Source organism: Hemicordylus capensis, chromosome 1, assembly GCF_027244095.1.
Source record: "Hemicordylus capensis ecotype Gifberg chromosome 1, rHemCap1.1.pri, whole genome shotgun sequence".
In the NCBI taxonomy this organism is placed as follows: domain Eukaryota; kingdom Metazoa; phylum Chordata; class Lepidosauria; order Squamata; family Cordylidae; genus Hemicordylus; species Hemicordylus capensis.
The window spans coordinates 72,399,501-72,419,055 of record NC_069657.1 but is presented as its reverse complement, the minus strand read 5'-3'; the positions used below and the strand labels follow the sequence as shown (position 1 = coordinate 72,419,055).

The window sequence follows — 19,555 nt, the reverse complement described above, 5'->3', positions numbered from 1 at the left end:
GCACATCCCTTTATCCAACCTAGTCCTACCCTAATAAGCCTATCTCAACCCCTACTAATTTAACTGATCAATCTCAACTGTCCCCTTCCCCCAGCATTCACCCAGCTCATATCCTCTCTACTCCTCTTCCCTGACCATTGCATGTTCCGAACAGTTCTATCCCCCCACCCCACAATTGAGAAGCAACTCAGGCACCATTCATTTCATCAGGCACTATGAAAGTTGGGGCTTTTAGGGTGCATAGAGGGAAGCTGCTAACACAGGGCCTATTCCAATGTATGGTTTCCTTGTAAAAGAGTACATTTTGGAATGATTTCTGAGCAGAAATACACATGAACAATGTCATATTGGGATGGAAAATCTACAAGGGCTTTCTCCGAGGAAATATACAGGAGCAGGAGCTAACAGAATCTTAAGGAATAAATCCAGTCAGATTTAAGATGAAATCATTCAGCAGCTGTTGGGTGTGGTGGTTTTTGCTCTTGCTGCTGTATATGCTTTTATTGCTTTAAATTGTTTTATGATGTTTGTAAAGTTAGTGTACACCGCATTTGGGTCAAGTAACAAAAGGCAGTTTATAAATGTAAATATATATTAAAAAAACAATCAATGGGAATAAAAAGTGCTTAACTTTGATCATACTAACCCCCTGAACCTTTAGTAGATTATAATGTACAGAATTGAGGGTGGCTTGGTAGGAACTGGTACATTTGCAGGAAGCTTTCATAATCTTTGCTCCTTTTTCCTCCACTTAAAACCTCTCCCAACTCTAGCTCCTGCTTCTTTCACATATTTTACAATGTGCTCTCCTCAAAAATTGCCATTTCCCCCAACTTTTCCTTAGCGAATGTCTCCACTTCTATTACTTGCTGTCCACAACTACAAAAAGTGTGTGGCAACCGCATTTGGCCCAGGGGTTTCCAACGATCAGTCATGGAACTGCACTGCCTAGAGTGGGCTAATCCATATACAGAACAATAGACAAACATGGCTGTAATTTAGCTGGCCTTAGCTAAAACCCAGATAAATTACAGTCTTGTTTGGATTTATTCCAGTGATGCACTAACTGTTGCAGACTAACAGCCCAATCCAATGCTGTTAGGCACACCGAATGGCATTGAAATCAATGAGCTCAGGTGCACCAAGCGCCACATAAGATTGGAGTATAATCCCTCATCAGAAGAAATGGATTTTTGTCTAGGCTTTGGCTCACACTCACCCTTGCCAAGCATTCTTCCCAGAGTAAACTGCTGCTCCTGAATCAGGACATCTTTCAGTTTCATCTTCAGGTCATCGCTGATTCCTATACTATCCACTAGAGAAAAAGAAAGACAAAAAGATGAATATTAAGTATTTAACAAAGAATCTCAGTGAACCTAGTTCTTACCTCTCCTACGGAATCCCAGGTTTTTCATCCCATACATAATGGTGAATATGGCAGAGAGCACGGAAAATGCACAGCCAGATACAAAGCATCTCTTCTCGGAAGTAAATAGTACAATGAGATTTTATCTGAGGCAAGGATGCTTCGGACTGCAGAACAGGAGTCCCATTCTTATGAAAGAGCAGAAGCCCCAAACCTCCGGTTTTATTAAAACTACTTTTTTTTTCTGCTAAGGTTTCTGAGTTAGAAATGCAACAACTTTATTTTTAAATAACTAACAAGCAGGAAATAACAACAGTTGAAGCAATACAGATGAATCAGACTTGTGTCAGTTCCACAGACTGGCATCCGGGAATCAATCTGTAGATGGTAAATCATAGCTGTGTGGACGTGTTGGGTGCTGCAATAGCAGAATATCTGGACTTTCCTCTTAGGTACAAATTCTGGTCTTCGATAAAGGTGGATCTATTAATTATTTATTTGTTTATTTGTTTGTTTGTTTGTTTAACTTATTTTTATACTGCCCCAAACTTACATCTCTGGGCAGTTTACAACAAAAAATGACAACAGAAAAGTTAAAACATTAGTTAAAACAAATAAATGACAGAAAAATTAAAACATTAGTTAAAACAAATAAATGACAACAGAAAAATTAAAACATGGGTTAAAATAAATGACAGCAAAAAGTTAAAACATCACAACAATTTAAAATTGTAAAACAATATTTTAAAACAATGTTAAAACTATTTAAATGGTATTTAAATAAAAGCCTGTGGAAAGATGTGTCTTTAAAGATTTTTTAAATTGTCAAAGATGAGGAGGCTCTTATTTCAGCAAGGAGTGCATTCCAAAGCTTCGGGGCAGCAGTGAAGGCCTGTCCTCGAGAAGCCACCAGACAAGCCGGTGGCAACTGGAGATGGACCTCTCCTGATTATCTCAATGGGTAGTAGGGTTCATGATGAAGAAGACATTCTCTTAAATACCCAGGGCCCAAGCCGTTTAGGGTTTTATAGGTTTTACCCAGCACCTTGTATTTTGCCTGGAAACTTATTGGCAGCCAGTGTAGCTCTTTTAGTATAGGAGTAATATGGTCTCTCCGAGATTACCCAGACACCAACCTGGCTGCTGCATTCTGGACCAACTGCAGTTTCCGAACTATGTATAAAGGCAGTCCCACATAGAGCGCATTGCAGTATTCTAGTCTGGAGGATACTAGCACATGTACCACTGTTCTGAGGTTATTTATTGCAAGAAATGGACACAGGTGGCATATCAGCCGAAGCCTATAGAAGACACCTCTGTCTAAATTATAATTAAGATATTATAATCCACCTCTATGTAAATAAGTGATCTCTAGGCAGCTTACAATTAACTGAAGTGCACCATGTATTGTAATAGAAACCCTATTACAAGACTCTAAAACATTACAGCAGCTGCAACCAACCAAGATAAAACCAAGTCAACAGTAAAATCAGCTAAAAGACTACTGTGTAATCAAGAAGGTGTTAACCAGTTTTTCAAAAGCGGCAAGTAATGAAGCCTGTAAGGCTCACTTGGGCAACAAATTTAACACAGTGGGCTGTGGAGACTAAGAGAACCCTGCTCCATGAAGCTGTCTGATCTTCAAGCCAGGGCCTCCTATCATATAGGAGGAGGAACTCTTCCAAACAGTTGCAATACAATGGCTATTCACACAACCAACAGGGTTAGAGAGGTGTCCAGCCAGGGTGGGAGAGCAGTGCGTACTTCTGATTGGTGGTCATGTGAATTCAAAGATCAAGGAAGGAGGAGGGAGACTGTTTGTGTGGGAGCTGGGTAGGATAGGCATGGACAACTCACATTCTGTCCTCAGCATTTTATCACGGGTGGATGAAAAGACACCCTACCCAGTTCCTGGCTCCCACATTATCCATCTCTCCTCCTCCTCCTCCTCCTCCTGCTGCTAATTGGGATCATGCATGGCTCTCCTACCGTGGCTGGGCACTTCTCTAACCCTGTTTAGGGTTGTGTGGACAGCCCTATAGTATTTCATAGAAACTAAAGCAGTGCAGTGACTGCTGAATCTAGGACTGCAGTCTTAAGCATACTTATTTGAAAGGAAGTTACATGTTTACTCAGAAGTAAGGTGAACTCTGATCAATGGGGCTTACTCTAATGTAAGAGATATACTCTCATATACAAGATATACTCATATAAGAGATATACTCTCATATATAATTCTCTCATAGAGAATTACTCTCATATAAGAAAGCCAGTGTGGTGCAGTGGTTAGAGTGCTGGACTAGGACCAGGGAGACCCGAGTTCAAATCCCCATTCAGCCATGATAGTAGCTGGGTGACTCTGGGCCAGTCACTTCTCTCTCAGCCTAACCTACTTCACAGGGTTGTTGTGAGAAGAAACTCAAGTATGTAGTACACCGCTCTGGGCTCCTTGAAGGAAGAGCGGGATATAGATGTAATTAATTAATTAATTAATTAAATGCACACAGGACTGCCACATCACTTCCAAACAATCATCTGGAGGGAAGCAGAATGAAAACATGCCCTTCAGTTCGATTCTGTCGGTTGAAGAATCCAATCTATAAACTGAAGCTCAAGACTAGATGGAGGATCTGGAGACTACAAAATCTCAATTACACACTGAAGCATCAGTTCCAGCCAATATTTTTGTGAACATTTGTCTATCAGATTATTCATTCCTGCTGGAGTTTCACATCAATAGAGAGAATGAGAAAATTGAAATGGGCAGAGGAGGGGAGCAGGGAAAAGAACAACACTTGGAGCTATAAGGCTTAGAAACACATTGGAGAGAAACTCCATCCATGGTGATGATGAGATTTGTAAGAAAGATCCACTCAGAACATTTTACCTACATGTTGCCTCAATAAGCTCTGGACCTTCTCTGTTGAAAGATCTCACTGCTCTGAAATGGACCACTGGATCCCCACCCACCACGCTGCCAAAAGCATGACTAAAGGTAAAGAAGAAACAAAAATTCTCATTAATGTAACATCTACGCATTATTACAAAAAGGTACAGTGCTGTCCATTTACATGTACGTAATACTGATAGTGCCTAGAGCCACCAGAGACTGGTAACTATTTCCTCTTTGTGTCTACCTGGGCAAACCCTTCCAGTCATATGTCCCCAAAGGCCTCGGAATTGGAGACGGAAGAAGTAACATTATCCACCACCACCCCATGGAACACTGGGGTTGCTTAAGTGACCATGCTCACATGCCATAGGGTTGCTCTACTGCCCTTCTGGAGGCTTGGCCTCCAGGGCAACTCACTTTCCTCCTCTTGTTCTTCCTCTTGCTACTAGCTCTAAGAGCTAGCCAGGCTTGTGTAGGCTGCATTGACCTGGAGGGATCTTCTCACCATGGCCGTATCTGGCACACTGTCTCATTCACTCTTTCATCTCCCTTTTACATCAAGCCAGTTACCTCAGTTCCTTCACTGCCTTGTAAATCCAGAAGATTAGCTACTGCTCCCCACCCAACCCTGGTTTGCTACATTATTACTGGCAAATCCTAGCATGACACAGCAAATTTGCATTAATGCATCCAGATGAGGGTTCCAAAGACATTCATTTTCAGTAGTGCTCCTACTACTACTAAGGCACTTACCCAAAACGAGTTTCTTTTCTTCTTTTCCGTAGGAGGATTAGTGCCAAGGCAACAGCTGTAACCAGTGCAGTAAGAATGCCTAAAACCACAGGAACCCATGATGTGCCATAGCGAGGCTGTCTCTGCCCTCCTGTGTAGAAAAATGAGAAAGCAAGGAATCACAGTGAGAAAAATGCACTCAAAATAATCCACCTAAAAACAGACAGTTCACACCGTACAAGGGTTTAGCACCAGAAAGAGACCCATTAGTTACATTCCAAATCATGTAGACAAAATGTATCAGTACCAGAGCCTAACTTGTTGTGAAAGCAGATCCCACCATTTGTGCATCAGCCACCAACTACAGTACTCCCCAAAACATGATCTGATGCAAGGTTGCACAACTTTGCCCCTCCTGCTGTTTTTGGACAACAACTCCCATCATCTCCAGCCAGTCACAGTCCAACAACTGAAGGATGGCTGAAGTGGACCACCGCCTGATCTACTGCCACCTCTGGGGCTTGCTGGGAAGCATTTCCTGAAGAAATGCTGAAGCCTGTTATTCAGAATCTCAACAAGAATGTGAAACAGAGCTTGATGACTAACACTGCAGTCTTATCCATGTGTTATGCTTGGGGAGAGAGGAGGACAGCAGGGTCACTACAGAATCCCTTATGATGGTGCAACAAAGAAATCCAGTGTGCTTTGCAGCAGTTGCACGAGCAGCCAACATCTTTGCATTACAACGCAATGAGCCCTTTACTGTGCCATTATTGTAAATGTTAAAAGGCCACTTAGGCCCCAGTAAAGTCATCACTAAGACTTGGGGAGTGATGGGGGTCAATCATATCCTCGAGCTGACTCTGATCAGTATAATCTGCACTGATTTGCAGTGAATCTCCAGAGTTCCAGACAGAAAACTTTCCTTGGTTATCTATCTATCTATCTATCTATCTATCTATCTATCTATCTATCTATCTATCTATCATATTTGTATGCCACCCCAAGCTTCTGTCTCTGGGCAGCTCACAACAATATAAAAAGTTAAAACACAAAAATAAAAATCTTACAACAATTTAAAACCACAATTAAATTAAAAGGCTTGGGTGAAAAGGTAAGTCTTTAAGGATTTTTTAAAAGTTGTCAAAGATGGGGAGGCTCTCATGTCAGCAGGGAGTGCATTCCAAAGCTTCAGGGCAGCAGCGGAGAAGGCCCATCCCTGCGTAGCCACCAGACGAGCTGGTGGCAGCTGCAGACGAACCTCTCCAGATGATCTCAATGGACAGTGGGGCTCATGGTGAAGAAGATGTTCTCTTAAATAACCTGGGCCTAAGCTGCCTAGGGCTTTATAGGTTATAACCAGCACCTTGTATTTTGCCCAGAAACCTATTCGGAGCCAGTGTAGCTCTTTTAATATAGGAGTAATATGGTCTCTTCGAGATGTCTTGGAGACCATTCTGGCTGCAGCATTCTATACCAACTGCAGTTTCCAGACTCCATACAAAGGCAGCCCCACATAGAGTGCATTGCAGTAGACAAGTCTGGAGGTTACCAGCATATGTACCACCGTTCTGAGGTTGTTCGTCTCAAGAAAACAGACGTAGCTGGTGTATCAGCCGAAGCTGATAGAAAGCACCTCTGGCCCACCACCTCAACCTGGGATACCAGGGAGAGGTGTGGACTCAGAAGCATTTGTTCCTTCTGGGGAAGTGTGACCGCATCCAGAACAGGCAGATCAAAATCATCTCCCGAGTTCTGACCCTGCACAATAAGTACCTCCGTCTTATCTGGATTCAGTCTTAGTTTGTTACTTCTCATCCAGCCCATTACTGATTCCAGGCAAGCATTTAGGGAGGTTGTGCCTTCTCCTGATGATGCTGACGTGGAGAAATAGATTTGGATGTCATCAGCTTATTGATAACACCCTGCACCAGATCTCTTGATTATGTCTCCCAGCGGTTTCAAGTAGATATTAAAATGCATTAGAGACAGTATGGACTCATACACAAGTTCACATTTAGAAGAACAGACTCCAAGTGACACCATCTGGAATCTGCCCAAGAGGGAGGATCAAAACCACCGTAAAGTGCTGCCTCCTACCCCAAACCCTCTCAGACACTCCAAAAGGATACTATGGTCAATAATATCGAAAGCCACAGACAGATCCAAAAGGACTAACAGAGTCACACTCCCTCAGTCAATTCCTAATTGGAAATCATCCATCAGGCCAACCAAGGCAGTCACCACCCCATAGCCCACCCGAAAGCCAGTTTGAAATGGATCTAGAGAATCAGTTTCTTCCAAGACTGCCTGGAGCTGGGAGGCCCCCACTCTCTCAATCACCTTGCCCAGCCATGGAGACTGGTCTATCATTGCTATCGTTGCCTAGCTATAGTTGATGACAAGGATCGAAACTGGGGAGTGAGCTTTTCCTCTACATGAAAAGCATGTGCTTTGTCTATGGCTCCATCCTCAAGGCACTGAAGCAAAAAAGTTGGTGTAAATTAAAGGACTCCCACTGGAGGCAACTGAGAGCTCCTGTCCTAAGGATGTGCATGGAACTGGCAGGGGGCGGTTAGAAGGTTGGGGATACCTTTAAGGGTGGGGAGGGTGCTCTTACCCCTCCCACCATGTTTCCCTGGCGGCGCTGCAGTTTAAAATGGTCCGGCGGGGCAGCAGCGTACCTCCCTGCCGCCCCGTTGCCTCATCAGACCAGAAGTGACTGAAGTGACTGAACATACATGTGAGCAAGCAGGACGTGCACGCCCGACATGAGCATTGGGTACTTCCAGTCACTTCTGGTCCGACAAGGCAATGGGACAGGATTCTGCCAATCACATCAAATTGTCAGGAGTATACGAGTCCCAGCAAGGGCACACAACTAATAAATTAAGACAAATGTTGTAGACATACACACAAGATTACTCTGCTCTTGCTCATGTTGAGAGAACTCTCACAGAGATTTCAGCTTTTGACTATCCAGGCTCCAGGCCATTTGGATAAAAGAGGGTGATGCAAGTGGACTGAACAGAATGAATAAATATTGTGAAAACCACGTCAGATGAGCACCAGACTTTGAGAGTGATTTCTTTCTGTTTTCCCTCTTTCTATGCTTTTATAATTACCTATAGTTACATTATGGAAAAACTGCACACTAGTAGTCACTACTGAACTTGCTGCCAATCCCAGCAACAACTACAACAACCATAGAAAGGGTCTGTAGCAGTCCTTGTTGAAAAGAAGAAGAAATTATGTAGCACAAACCATCTGTGTGCAGTTTGCCCAGGGCACAGCCAGTTGCTTATTAAATTCTGTTTGGGTCAGCATGCCTGTCATTTGCAAAACTGTGTGAGAGGATTTCCTTCCTCATCAGAATGTATGAAACATGTTTTGCCTGAGGCATACAGCCAATGGTCTTATATGGACATTTAGGAAAGCTATAATATTACCAAATCTTATTATTTTTTTCCATTCTCTTACATTATGGCCGTGCAAAATAAGGCCTTCTAAATATCACCAGAAAAAGAGAGGGGAGAAATCAGATTGTGAACTCTTTATCTAAGGTTGCCAATTTGTCAGCATCTTAGTTTAGGCTAAGGACGATACACATTCTAGCCCTCTGGGTTACAGGGAAACACTGAGCATGCCTACTCCTAGCTGATCTATACTGCTTGCTAACATGCAACCAATTCTCTTCAACAGGATAGCCTATCAAGCCACCTCAGATACGTTAATGGACATAATCATCTCCCTCAATTATCTAAACCTTATGCCTATTCAACGTTGGCTTTCAGGGTGTGCAATCTGTGTGACTGAACAGGTGCCAGAGATCCCCTCAACTTCACAGAGTCCTCAGAGGAACAGCCCACAACCAGCCACTCCCACGATCCAGAGGTTCCTCTGTTGCTCAGCCTCACCCCTCACAGCACCATGGAACACCAGAGCAAAGTTCCTCCTGAGGAGGACAATGTTCTGAGGACCCAGTTCCCTCCACGGAATCACCAGTGCTGCCCCCCAGGAGTGCTAACACCATTGTGCCCAAGCCCATTTACAGCAGCAACAGCAGAGCCCTTGACTGGCAGCTCATCGGCTGATGCTGGAAGGGTCATCGGCTGGCAGCTCATCGGCTGATGCTGGAAGGGCTGATGCTGGAGAGGCAGAGGGTTCACTTCAAGGGGTGGAAACAGAACCAAACAGTGCTGTGGGAGGATGAGACCGAGCAAGACCAAGGGGTGGGTGGAGACTTCCTACTCAAACTGTTCAGCCTCAGCCCTCAATTGCTGGTGTTAACAGTCCTGCTAAATGTGCTCATGCAGCTGCTGCCTTGCTACTTAGCTGCCAGCTGCATACAGATGGGACTTGGACAACAGGCAACCATGTTTCAGGAGGCACTGCCAATACAAGGGTATTGTGAACAGGATGTCATGCTTCAGGAGGTGCCACTTGGGGCAAAATTGATAATACTGGTATTTTTCATGAGGGGGCTGGTGCCAATTTCAATTTGCACACAGGGCGCTGATTAGTCTGTTTATAATGGTATTTAGCTTCACTATCATCAAGCCTGAGGCCATTTTCCCAAGAGATCCTTGAATTTACAATGATATATCCCACATCTACATGACAGACAGAAGATGGTAAAACAGACTGGTTCCAGATCGGCAAAGGAGTAAGACAAGGCTGTATACTTTCTCCATATTTATTCAAGTTATATGCTGAACATATACTGAGAGAAGCTGGATTGGAAGAAGATGAGCATGGCTCTAAAGCTGGAGGAAGAAACATCAATAACCTGCACTACTCTGATGACACCACTCTCATAGCTGAGAATGTGGATGATCTGCAAGCTCTAGTTGTCACACCCTCGATCTCAGATAGCAAGAAGGAAGAGGAGGCTGACAGCCTTTCAGCCAATGCGGGGGTGCCTGAGGGGCAGAGCCCAGCTGTCAGTTCCCGAGATGGTTGAGGAAGGTCCGGCTGATGTTTCAGAGCAGGCACAGCAGTATGGGGCAGCGGAGACAGCAACGGACAGACTGGAGGATGAGCTGTGCAGGCAACCCCCACTGACTCCACAGCAACTGTGTCTCACAAGGCGGAGAGCACAGCTGGAAACTATCAGGAGGAGTAAACGCCTCTTGCAGAGGGCTGATAAGCCTTGAATCCCTGCCAGCTGCGAGTTATCAGCTTGGACTATAAAGCATGTCAGCAGCTTTCTGTTAGCTGCTGGAAGACAACATTTGTCAACCCTCGTGTCGACAGCCTGATATAAAGAACTATTCTGAGCCGTGTTACGTTTCTGCAGCCAAGTTTGTATTGTGGTCTATCTTCCTGGACTTCCCTTCTGGGTGGCCAGATTGCTGACAGTAGTAATGAAAGTCAAGGAGCACAGTGAAAAAATGGGACTATGACTAAATGTAAAGAAGACTAAACTAATGACAATGGGTATAGCAACCAGCCTCAGAACTGACAATGAAGACACTGAAGTAGTGGATAGCCTCTGCCTTTTAGGATCGACCATCAACAGTCAAGGATCCAGCAGTCAAGAAATACGCAGCAGACTAGCATTTTGTAGGGTTGCAGTGAAGGCCTTGGAAAGGATATTAAGATGCTGTGATGTGTCAACACCTACAAAGATTAGAATCATTCGGAGAATGGTTTTCCCCATGACACTCTATGGATGAGAAATCTGGACTTTGAAGAAGCAAGATAGAAAAAGCATTGACGCTTTTGAATTTTGGTGCTGGAGAAGACTTTTGAGGATACCATGGACAGCCAGGAAAACAAACATATGGATCATAGAACAAATCAATCCAGTATTTTCACTCGAGGCACAAATGACCAGGCTCAAACTATCATACTTCGGACACATTATGCAAAGACCCAGCTCCCTTGAGAAGTCTATAATGCTGGGGAAAGTTGAAGGAAAGAGAAAAAGAGGACGACCAGCAGCAAGGATGGACTCAATTATGACAGCAATGAATGCACCACTGCGAGATCTTAAAGGCCAAGCTGAAGACAGATCATCCTGGATAGAATCTATCTACATGGTCGCTAGGAGTTGACACAGACTTGATGGCACTTAATCAATCAATCAATCACATGATGACACCACAATAGTCCATATTATGTATGTTCAAATTCTAATGATTTTGCATGCTCTGAAATAGCAGCAGCACTTTCTAGAGAGAGGGACACACACACACACACACACACACACACACAAATACATACATACATACATACCACAGGCTAAATCCCTCCCACATATCTTTTTGTTTTTGTTCACTTCAAAGTTATGTATTTTCCAGTCCTCCAATCCCACTTTAGAAAACTAGAACTGGGCAGCCATCCTTGGCAAACCCCCTCCCCGCAAACCTCACAAAAATGTGGGAATCAATCATGCACAGTGTAGTTCATACAAAAAGAAAAAAAGTAGTTGAGCAGTTGACCACAGACGCATATGCACGTGCGCATATACAGACAGAATGCAAAACCAATTTGTTTGACTTTGCTGTGCATGATGCAATTGAACATACAAAGTAAACAATTGTTTAAAAATAAAATGGTGAAGCTAGCTGAGGGACAGCATTTATAACACGTACTGGTGGAGGCACAGTTCCATCTCAACAACAAATTAGTGAAGGCCAGTGTGAAAAGCATCCCATGTCTCCAGGAGGATCTTTTTTTTTTTCCTGTGGCAAGCATGGATGATTGACCTATTTAAGACTGTGTCTTTCAGAAGAAAAGGAACATGTAAGTCCACTGGGTCTTTCAATCTACAAAGCCACATTTCATTCACCCAAATGAAAAATGTTTGTTTTCCACATTACATGCCACTTTTAAACAAACAACTGCAAGTTTGTTTGTTTGGTTGTGTGTGTATGTGTGTTTTAACTGAATTAGAAATGAAAAGTTCTTCTTAGCATCACTTGTAGAAGCAGCCTGAACACTGGAGCACAAGTTTCTCTGCTGTCACTTTTGGAAATAGTCCTGTGTGACTTGGGGCCATCACGTTGTTAGTCTCCACATCTCCACTCCCATGTTCCTGGTAGCTATGGGGGAGAGTACTGGGACACTTCATGTTTTCATTGCCTTTTCTGTGGTAAATGCTACCTGTGCTATGGTCCTTGGTTGCTGTGGAAATCACAGCATGCTCCCTCAACTGGGACACCATCATGTAGAGAGAGGCCCTTATGTGCATTAGGGAGCAGGTGCAGAAGAGGGCAAGCAAGATCATCATGGGCCTGGAGCACCTTCCTTATGAGGCAAGGCTACAGTATCTGGGGCTTTTTAGTTGGAAAAGAGGCAACTAAGGGGAGATATGATCAAGGTGTATAAAATTATGCATGGAGTGGAAAGAGTGGACAGAGAGAAATTTTTCTCCTTCTCTCACGACACTAGAACCAGGGGTAATTCCGTGAAACTGAAGGTTGGGAAATTTAGGACTAACAAGAGAAAGTATTTTTCACACAGCGCATAATTAATCTATGGAAATCCTTTCCATGGGATGTGCTGTCCATCCAGCTTGGACAGCATTAAAAGTGGCTTAGACAAATTCATGGAGGACAGGTCTATCAATGGCTACTAATCTTGTGTCTGTGGGCCACCTCCAGCCTTAGAGGCACAATGCCTCTCAATACCAGTTGCAGGGGAGCAACAGCAGGAGAGAAGGCATGCCCTCACCTCTTGCCTGTGGGCTCCCCAGAGGCATCTGGTGGGCCACTATGTGAAACAGGATGCTGGAATAGATGGGTCTTGTGCCTGATCCAGCAGGGCTGTTCTTATGTTCTTATATTAAAAATAAATTGTGATGCTGCCAATCTTTATCCAAGCATAGTTCAGAAGTCAAAACCGGCAGGTTCATAATGCTCAGTTCCAACGTGAGATAAGCATTACAAAGTCAAAAGTGACATAGGTCAGTAGTGCTGGAAAAAACAACAAAGCTTAATGCTCTTTACATCTGTCAGAGGTTCCAGTCTGACAATAACTCGCACACAATACCAGGTAGGGTCCCAGACAACTCAACCCCAGACCCATTGGCGATGGGTGACCTTAATCTCCCCACCTGCCTGGTGGTCGCCACAGGACTGACAAATGTGCCAAAGTGCCAACATGCGCCTGACCAAACAAGACAATCAGGCTGATGGAAGGAGAACATTCAAGGGAGCTCTCATGAAAACAAGAACATGGTGAGCTCTCAAGAGAGAGTATGAGGATGGATAGCAGAGATTTCAGAGCCCAGGAGAAAGAGACTGAGGAAGAGGGACAGGTGGCTGATGGTAGTCTCCTGAAAGAGGAGACAACTAGAGGAAGCAGTCCTGCAAGGAGGAGGAGAAGGAACCAGGTGTATTCCAACTCCGCTCTCCTCCTTTACTCAGTTCTCTGGGGGAATCCTTTCTCAGCCTGGCACACAGACATCATAGTGTGCCAGCATCAGGGAGTGGTGGAGGGAAACCTATGTCCCTACATTCTTTTACTGCTGTGGCTGGAGCCACAAGAAAGGTAAGTGAGCAGGGAGGCTTGAGAGAGAGGCAGGGAAGAATGCAGGCAGACGGTTGAAAGGGAAGGGTGATGGGTATTTACAGACAGTTGTGGAGAGACAGGATTGGATTCTATTGCGCTTTCCATGATAATAATTGGAGGCATGATAAGACCCAGAACAAACTCAGAATTGCATTCAAAAGCACCAAACTATTTTTTTAGTTGGAGGAAGAATAGTTCATTTCCCCGCACCCCCAGCCCCCTTCCAAGCCTGATTGGTACTGATTTGGATTAGTACATTAGCCATAATCATGATAGCAACCACTGTATTAATCTGGATCCTCCCCACAGTCTTGAAGTGGCATGTAGCATTCTTCTTGCAGGTGGAGGATGATTCAAGTAAGACTGGAAGTGATTCCCACAAACATGTTGTGGTTTTATAAGCACTATTACATAGTTTTTATAAGCTTCCCCACCCATACACAGAGAAAAAATAACATGCTGTCCCAGATATTTTGCACACACAGAGAGAAAAGAAAATGCCTATTCAGTACTAGCTGGTTATTTCTAGAAAGTAAGCAATTTTTATTTCCCATCAGGCTCAGGCCTAGAACAAAGTTGCATTATGTTTTTAGATCTATGGTTTTAGTCTGTCAGCATTTCCATAATGAAGCTTTATTTTCAAGAACATTGGCTTGGCAAGCAATATACTATGTTAGGTACAGCTGATGTTTAGACAAAATAAGCCTCAGGCTAAAAGAGTGTTGTTGTTTTTAATTAAGAGCAATTATTTCCACAAAGGGAAGTTATTTATTATTAGAGCTTTCTTGTCAGATTTAAGGGAATACATTATCATTAACAATTTACTCAAAAATTGTAAATTGTGTCCGTCATCTACAATCTCCCAGCCATATTTTGAAGTCAGTTACATTTTCTATGGTGTGAAAGATTTATTTATTTATTTAACACACCTCTATATCACCTAAATAGATATATCTCGTCTCTGGGAGGTTTACAACAAGCAAACAAAAAGCTAAAACATTCGTTAAAATAAATGACAACAAAAAAACTTAAAACAATAGTTAAAACAAAATAAATGACACAGTAAAAGTTAAAACTTTTAAATTTAAAAAAGTTAAAATTTAAACTTTAAAACAACATTTTAAAATGATGATAAAACTGTTAAAACAATATTTAATTAAAAGCCTGGGTGAATAGTTGCGTCTTTAAAGACTTTTTAAAAGTTTTCATATACGCATTTATAATCTCTACCAGGTTTTCTACAACACCTCCCCTGCCAGATAATATAAGCCATGCCGGGCAAGGGTCAAGAGAACAGGTTGTAGGTTGCACTGTTCCAATCAGCTTGTCCACATCCTCAGGAGTCACAAACTGGAACTGATCCAACTTAACCACACATGAGGAGTCGCTGGACACCTCCATATCAGACACTGAAGTAATTGTGGAGACGGAATCTAAGTCGGCCCGAATACGAGAGATTTCCCCCACAAAGAATTCTTTAAACACGTCACAGTGGCTAATCAATGATTCCAGATTGTGATTCAAAGGAGGAGAGGCACATACTAGCCCTCTCACAACCCTAAACAGCTCCGCCGGATGTGAACTTGCGGATGCAATACGGGCAGAAAAGAATTTGCTTCTTTGCCACACATATCACCTGAGCATAGATCTTCAAATGCACTCTATGTTGTAATCTGTCGGATTCGAGTCGAGTCTTTCTCCACTTGCACTCCAGTTGTATACCTCACCGCTTCAGCCCCCGTAGTACTTCTGTATACCAAGGGGCCAATTTGGAAGCAGGTCAGAGAGGACACTTAGAAGCGATCATGTCTACTGCCCCGGTGAGTTTGCTGTTCCAGTTTTCCACCAGGGCATCAACAGGATTGCTGGCCGAGCCAATACTAAATCCCTCCAAGTCTCCTTGAAAACCTATTGGATCCAATAACCTTCTCAGGCAGACCATCCTAATACGTCCCTCACCCCTGCGAAGGTGGGAAGTGACTGTAAGTCCAACCTTAACCAGATGGTGGTCTGTCCATGACAATAGGGAAATCACAGGAGTCCGCACCCATGGAACACAACCTTGATCAGAGTGAAAGACCATATTAAGCGTGTGATCTGCAATGAGCATTGGTCCCGAGACCGCTTGGGATTTCCCCATAGTTGTCATGGCCACTATGAACTCCTGAGCCGCCCTGGACAATTTGGTCCTGAAATGAACAATGAAGTTCCCCAGCACAACAAGCCTGGGGGACTCCAACACCAAGCCCGAGACCAAGTCCGTCAGCTCAGTTAGGGACTCCGTTGAGCAGCAGGGTGATCGGTACGCCAACAGAAGTCCCAGTCTATCCCTGGTCCCCAAAATTAAGTACAAGCATTCAATTTGTGTGTGTATACACTATATACACTACTGAGAATATACATGATCGAGTATCTTATTTATTATTTCTCTATGTAAACCGCTTTGGAACCTTTTGTTGAAAAGTGGTATATACCGTATTTTATGGACTATAAGACTCACTTTTTTCCTCGAAAAATATCCGCCAAAATTCAGGAGCATCTTATATGTTTTAACAGTTTAATATGTTAAAACTCTGAAAAACTGGATTAAAATTAAGGTGCGTCTTATAGTCTGTAGCGCCTTATAGTCCGTAAAATACGGTAAATATTTGTTGTAGTAGTTGTATACATACACTACATACACTAGTAAAGCCACTTGGACTTTGCAAGTCTTCTGCTGGCAATGGCAGTTCCAGGGGGAGTGGCAAGAGTGGGGGAAACAGCTGGCGGGAAGCCTGGCAGGCCGACAGGTTCCCACAGGGGGGCAGCCTCACCCCTGAGCTGACCTCTGCACATATGTGGCAACCATTTCAGCAATGGTGCTGTACTAACCACTCAAATAGCACATCGGCTAAGGGCAGTTAAGCAGCAGGGCTGAGTCATCCCCCCCCACCAATTCGGATCCTGTTGGCCTCCCGGGCTTCCCACAGAACCCCGGGTGCCAGTGGCAGAGATGTCTGCAGTTTTTAACAGGCATTTTTTCACCCTGGAACCACCATGACTCTAATTGTTTCCTAGTTCTATGTGGTCTCATTCCCCATGCTTTTCAATGGGAATGTTTTTCCACATTTTCTGGAAAAATAATGAAAGATATCCAGGGCAAGGTCTGGAAGCACTCCCGCCTCTCCCCCCCGCAGCGCTCCCGCCCTCTCCCCCCCCCCCGCAGCTCGCTCGCCCTCTCCCCCCACAGCTCTCTCTCCCCACAGCCCTCCCCATCCTGCCGTCGCCTCCTACCTCCTCCTCCTGGCTGGTAGGGCTTTGCCCGCCATCTGCCCACCTCCTCGCTGCCGCCATTATTTCTCCCCACCACCGCCTCCTCTTCCTGGCCAACAGGGCTTCGCCCACCGTCCACCCACCTCTTCTGGCCGGAGGTCACCTGCTGGCCCTCTACCTCTGCATCCTGACCACCACCATTATTTCTCTCTGCTTCAATGCTGGAACTCTTGCACGCTCTAGAGCATCTGCACGTTAGTACTTGATTGCTCCCCTTACCTCAGAGATCTCCCCACCTTCACCTGGGCTGCACTCCTGCTGCTCCTCCTCCATCCCGTTGGTTCCATCCCCCTCACCCTTCTTGGTCGTGGCTGCAGCATTGCTGCCACCTATTGGCCAAGCTGCAGCCCCCAATCCCCAGAGATCTCCTCATCCTCATATGAACCCCGCTCTTGCTCCTTCCTCCAGGAGCAGCAGCAGTGTTTGACCAGGCCATTCCTTGCTGCTACCACCACCATGGCCGCTCGTTCCCCTCAGGCCGCTGACAGGCCTAGGCCCATCCCTTGCCTGTCTGCTTCCCTCTCACAATGGCCTCGGTAGCCCCAAACAGCAGCAGTGGTTGACTGGGCCCTTCCTTGCTGCTAGTGTTGCCATGGCCGCTCATTCCCCTCAGGCTGCTGACAGGCTCAGGCCCGTCCCTTGCCCTTCCTTCTGTCTCTCTTCCCCCTCCCTTCTTTTTCTCTTTCGCTCTCCTCCACTCGCTCTTCCCCACTCTTCCCACACCCATTTCATGTTCTATCTATCTATCTCCCTCCCTGAGTTAACAGATCTTGTTCATCTCGTTTCCTCATCTAATTCACACAACGGCAGCCTCCTTCTTCTGAAGGGGCTCTTTCCTCCCTCATGACTCCTCTCTTCACAGACCCCTGCCCACTATCCTTTTATATATAGATAGAGTTCTCTCCTCTACAATCAAGAACATCTTCCAACCAGTAACATTTGCATTCTAACTTAACTTAACCATCACAGGCTCCTCCTCCTTATCTGCATAGGGAATCCCCACTGCCCAATCACCACAGTATCACAGGCTCCTTCTCCCTATCTGCATATGGAATCCCCACTGCCCAATCAGGTGCTTCTGCTTGCAAACTCTGTCAGCCAATCTTGTCCTTTCTACCACATCCCCACGTATGGACTGTCTTGGAGAATTAATAATATAGATTAACAATGTCTGAAATGACTGAAATGATGGAAATAATACACAGGAATAGAAGATTGAAGTATTTTTTGACTTAAAATGTACTATTTGTTTGTTTACTAATCATAGTCTCTTCATAGCAGGAAACAGTATCTCTCTTTCTCTCTCTCTCGCTTATATACAATAATACGAGAGAGAGAGAGAGAGAGAGAGAGAGAGAGATTGTTTCCTGCTATGAAGAGACCATGATTAGTAAACAAATAAATAGTACATTTTAAGTCAAAAAATACTTTAATCTTCCTGTGCACTAATACTTTAATCTTCCTGTGCACTAATTCCTGTGCACTAATTCAGTCATTTTTTCAATAATATAAGCTCCTATCTTTAGAGGAATATAGGAAACTGCCTTATACCAAGTCAGACCTTTGGTCTATCTAGCTCAGTATTGTCTACACTGATGTCAGTGGCTCTCCAAGCTTTCTGGCGGGAATTTTTCCTAGCACTACTTGGAGATGCCAGGAAATGAGACACTCAATTCCTCAGTTCAATTCACTCAATTCCACTCAAGGCACAAATGACCAGGCTCATACTTTGGACACATTATGCGAAAACCGAGCTCACTTGAGAAGTCCATAATGCTGGGGAAAGTTGAAGGAAAGAGGAAAAAGAGCATGACCAGCAGCAAGGTGGATGGACTCAATTACGACAGCAAGGAATGCACCACCGAGAGACCTTAAAGACCAAGCTGAAGACAGATCATCCTGGAGAGAATATATGTAGTCGCTAAGAGTCAACACCGACTTGATGGCACTTCAATCAATCAATCAGTCACTTGGAGATGCCAGGAACTGAACCTGGGACCTTCTGCATGCAAGCCCGCAGATACTCTTCCACTGAGCTACAGCCCCAACCCTTCTTACAGAAATCTCTTACAGAAACCTCTGGGAAGAAAAAAGAGCAGTAACTCTGTGTCTGTGTGCACGCATGCGCGTGTGTAGAAAACAGCACAGCAGGCAGAACCTGTGCCATTAACTTCCTGTGCTAACATTGCTCCTTCTCCTCTTTGGAATGTACTATCCACATACAACACATGGACAGGCTGAGATTTAGCAACAGAGAAGTAACATACAAGTTTCATATTAATTCCTAATCTGTATACAGTTTTCTTCACTGCACATTAATGCAACTGCCTGCAGCTTCCTAGCAACAAAAAACAAACAGCAAAAAACCCTGCAAACCCTGTCTTTTTAAATGTAGATGACAAAATGTTTACAGGGATCTAATTCTGACCATAATTTCAGTCTAATATACAGCCTGTTATGCCCTCAGATTCTTTACCTACTTATAAAACTGTGTAATGGCATCAATCAATGGCAAAGAAGCCTCTTGTAGTGCATTTTCTTTTCCTTCGCCAGATCCAATTCATAGCAAAATCCTTTGCAGGGTGGGGGGAATGTCATAGTAGCAGACTGAGATTTTTATTTTGTTTCTCCTTGATTGCTTGATGCTGTTTGGCTTCCCTCTCCTTCAGTTAAAACATACAATACATGCAGCTGTGAGTGAGGGTTGAGAAGAGTAGGATCAGAAAGATACA

The 19,555-nt window shown here is 44.2% G+C and overlaps 1 protein-coding gene across 6 annotated transcripts in view; it reads right to left on the bottom strand.

Annotated features, from left to right (window-relative positions):
- TYRO3 (TYRO3 protein tyrosine kinase) overlaps positions 1 to 19,555 on the bottom strand; it is a 119,585-nt gene that overhangs the window by 25,455 nt on the left and 74,575 nt on the right. For all 6 annotated transcript variants that reach the window (XR_008313018.1, XR_008313019.1, XR_008313020.1 and 3 more), the window contains 3 exons: positions 5,013 to 5,142; positions 4,258 to 4,355; positions 1,220 to 1,315 (listed from right to left, as the gene is read on the bottom strand). Coding sequence is in view for 3 of the 6 variants with exons in the window: in XM_053283189.1 (XP_053139164.1) it covers positions 1,220 to 1,315; positions 4,258 to 4,355; positions 5,013 to 5,142 (324 nt within the window). In the remaining 3 variants the exon portion in view is untranslated. The remainder of the gene's footprint in view (positions 1 to 1,219; positions 1,316 to 4,257; positions 4,356 to 5,012; positions 5,143 to 19,555) is intronic.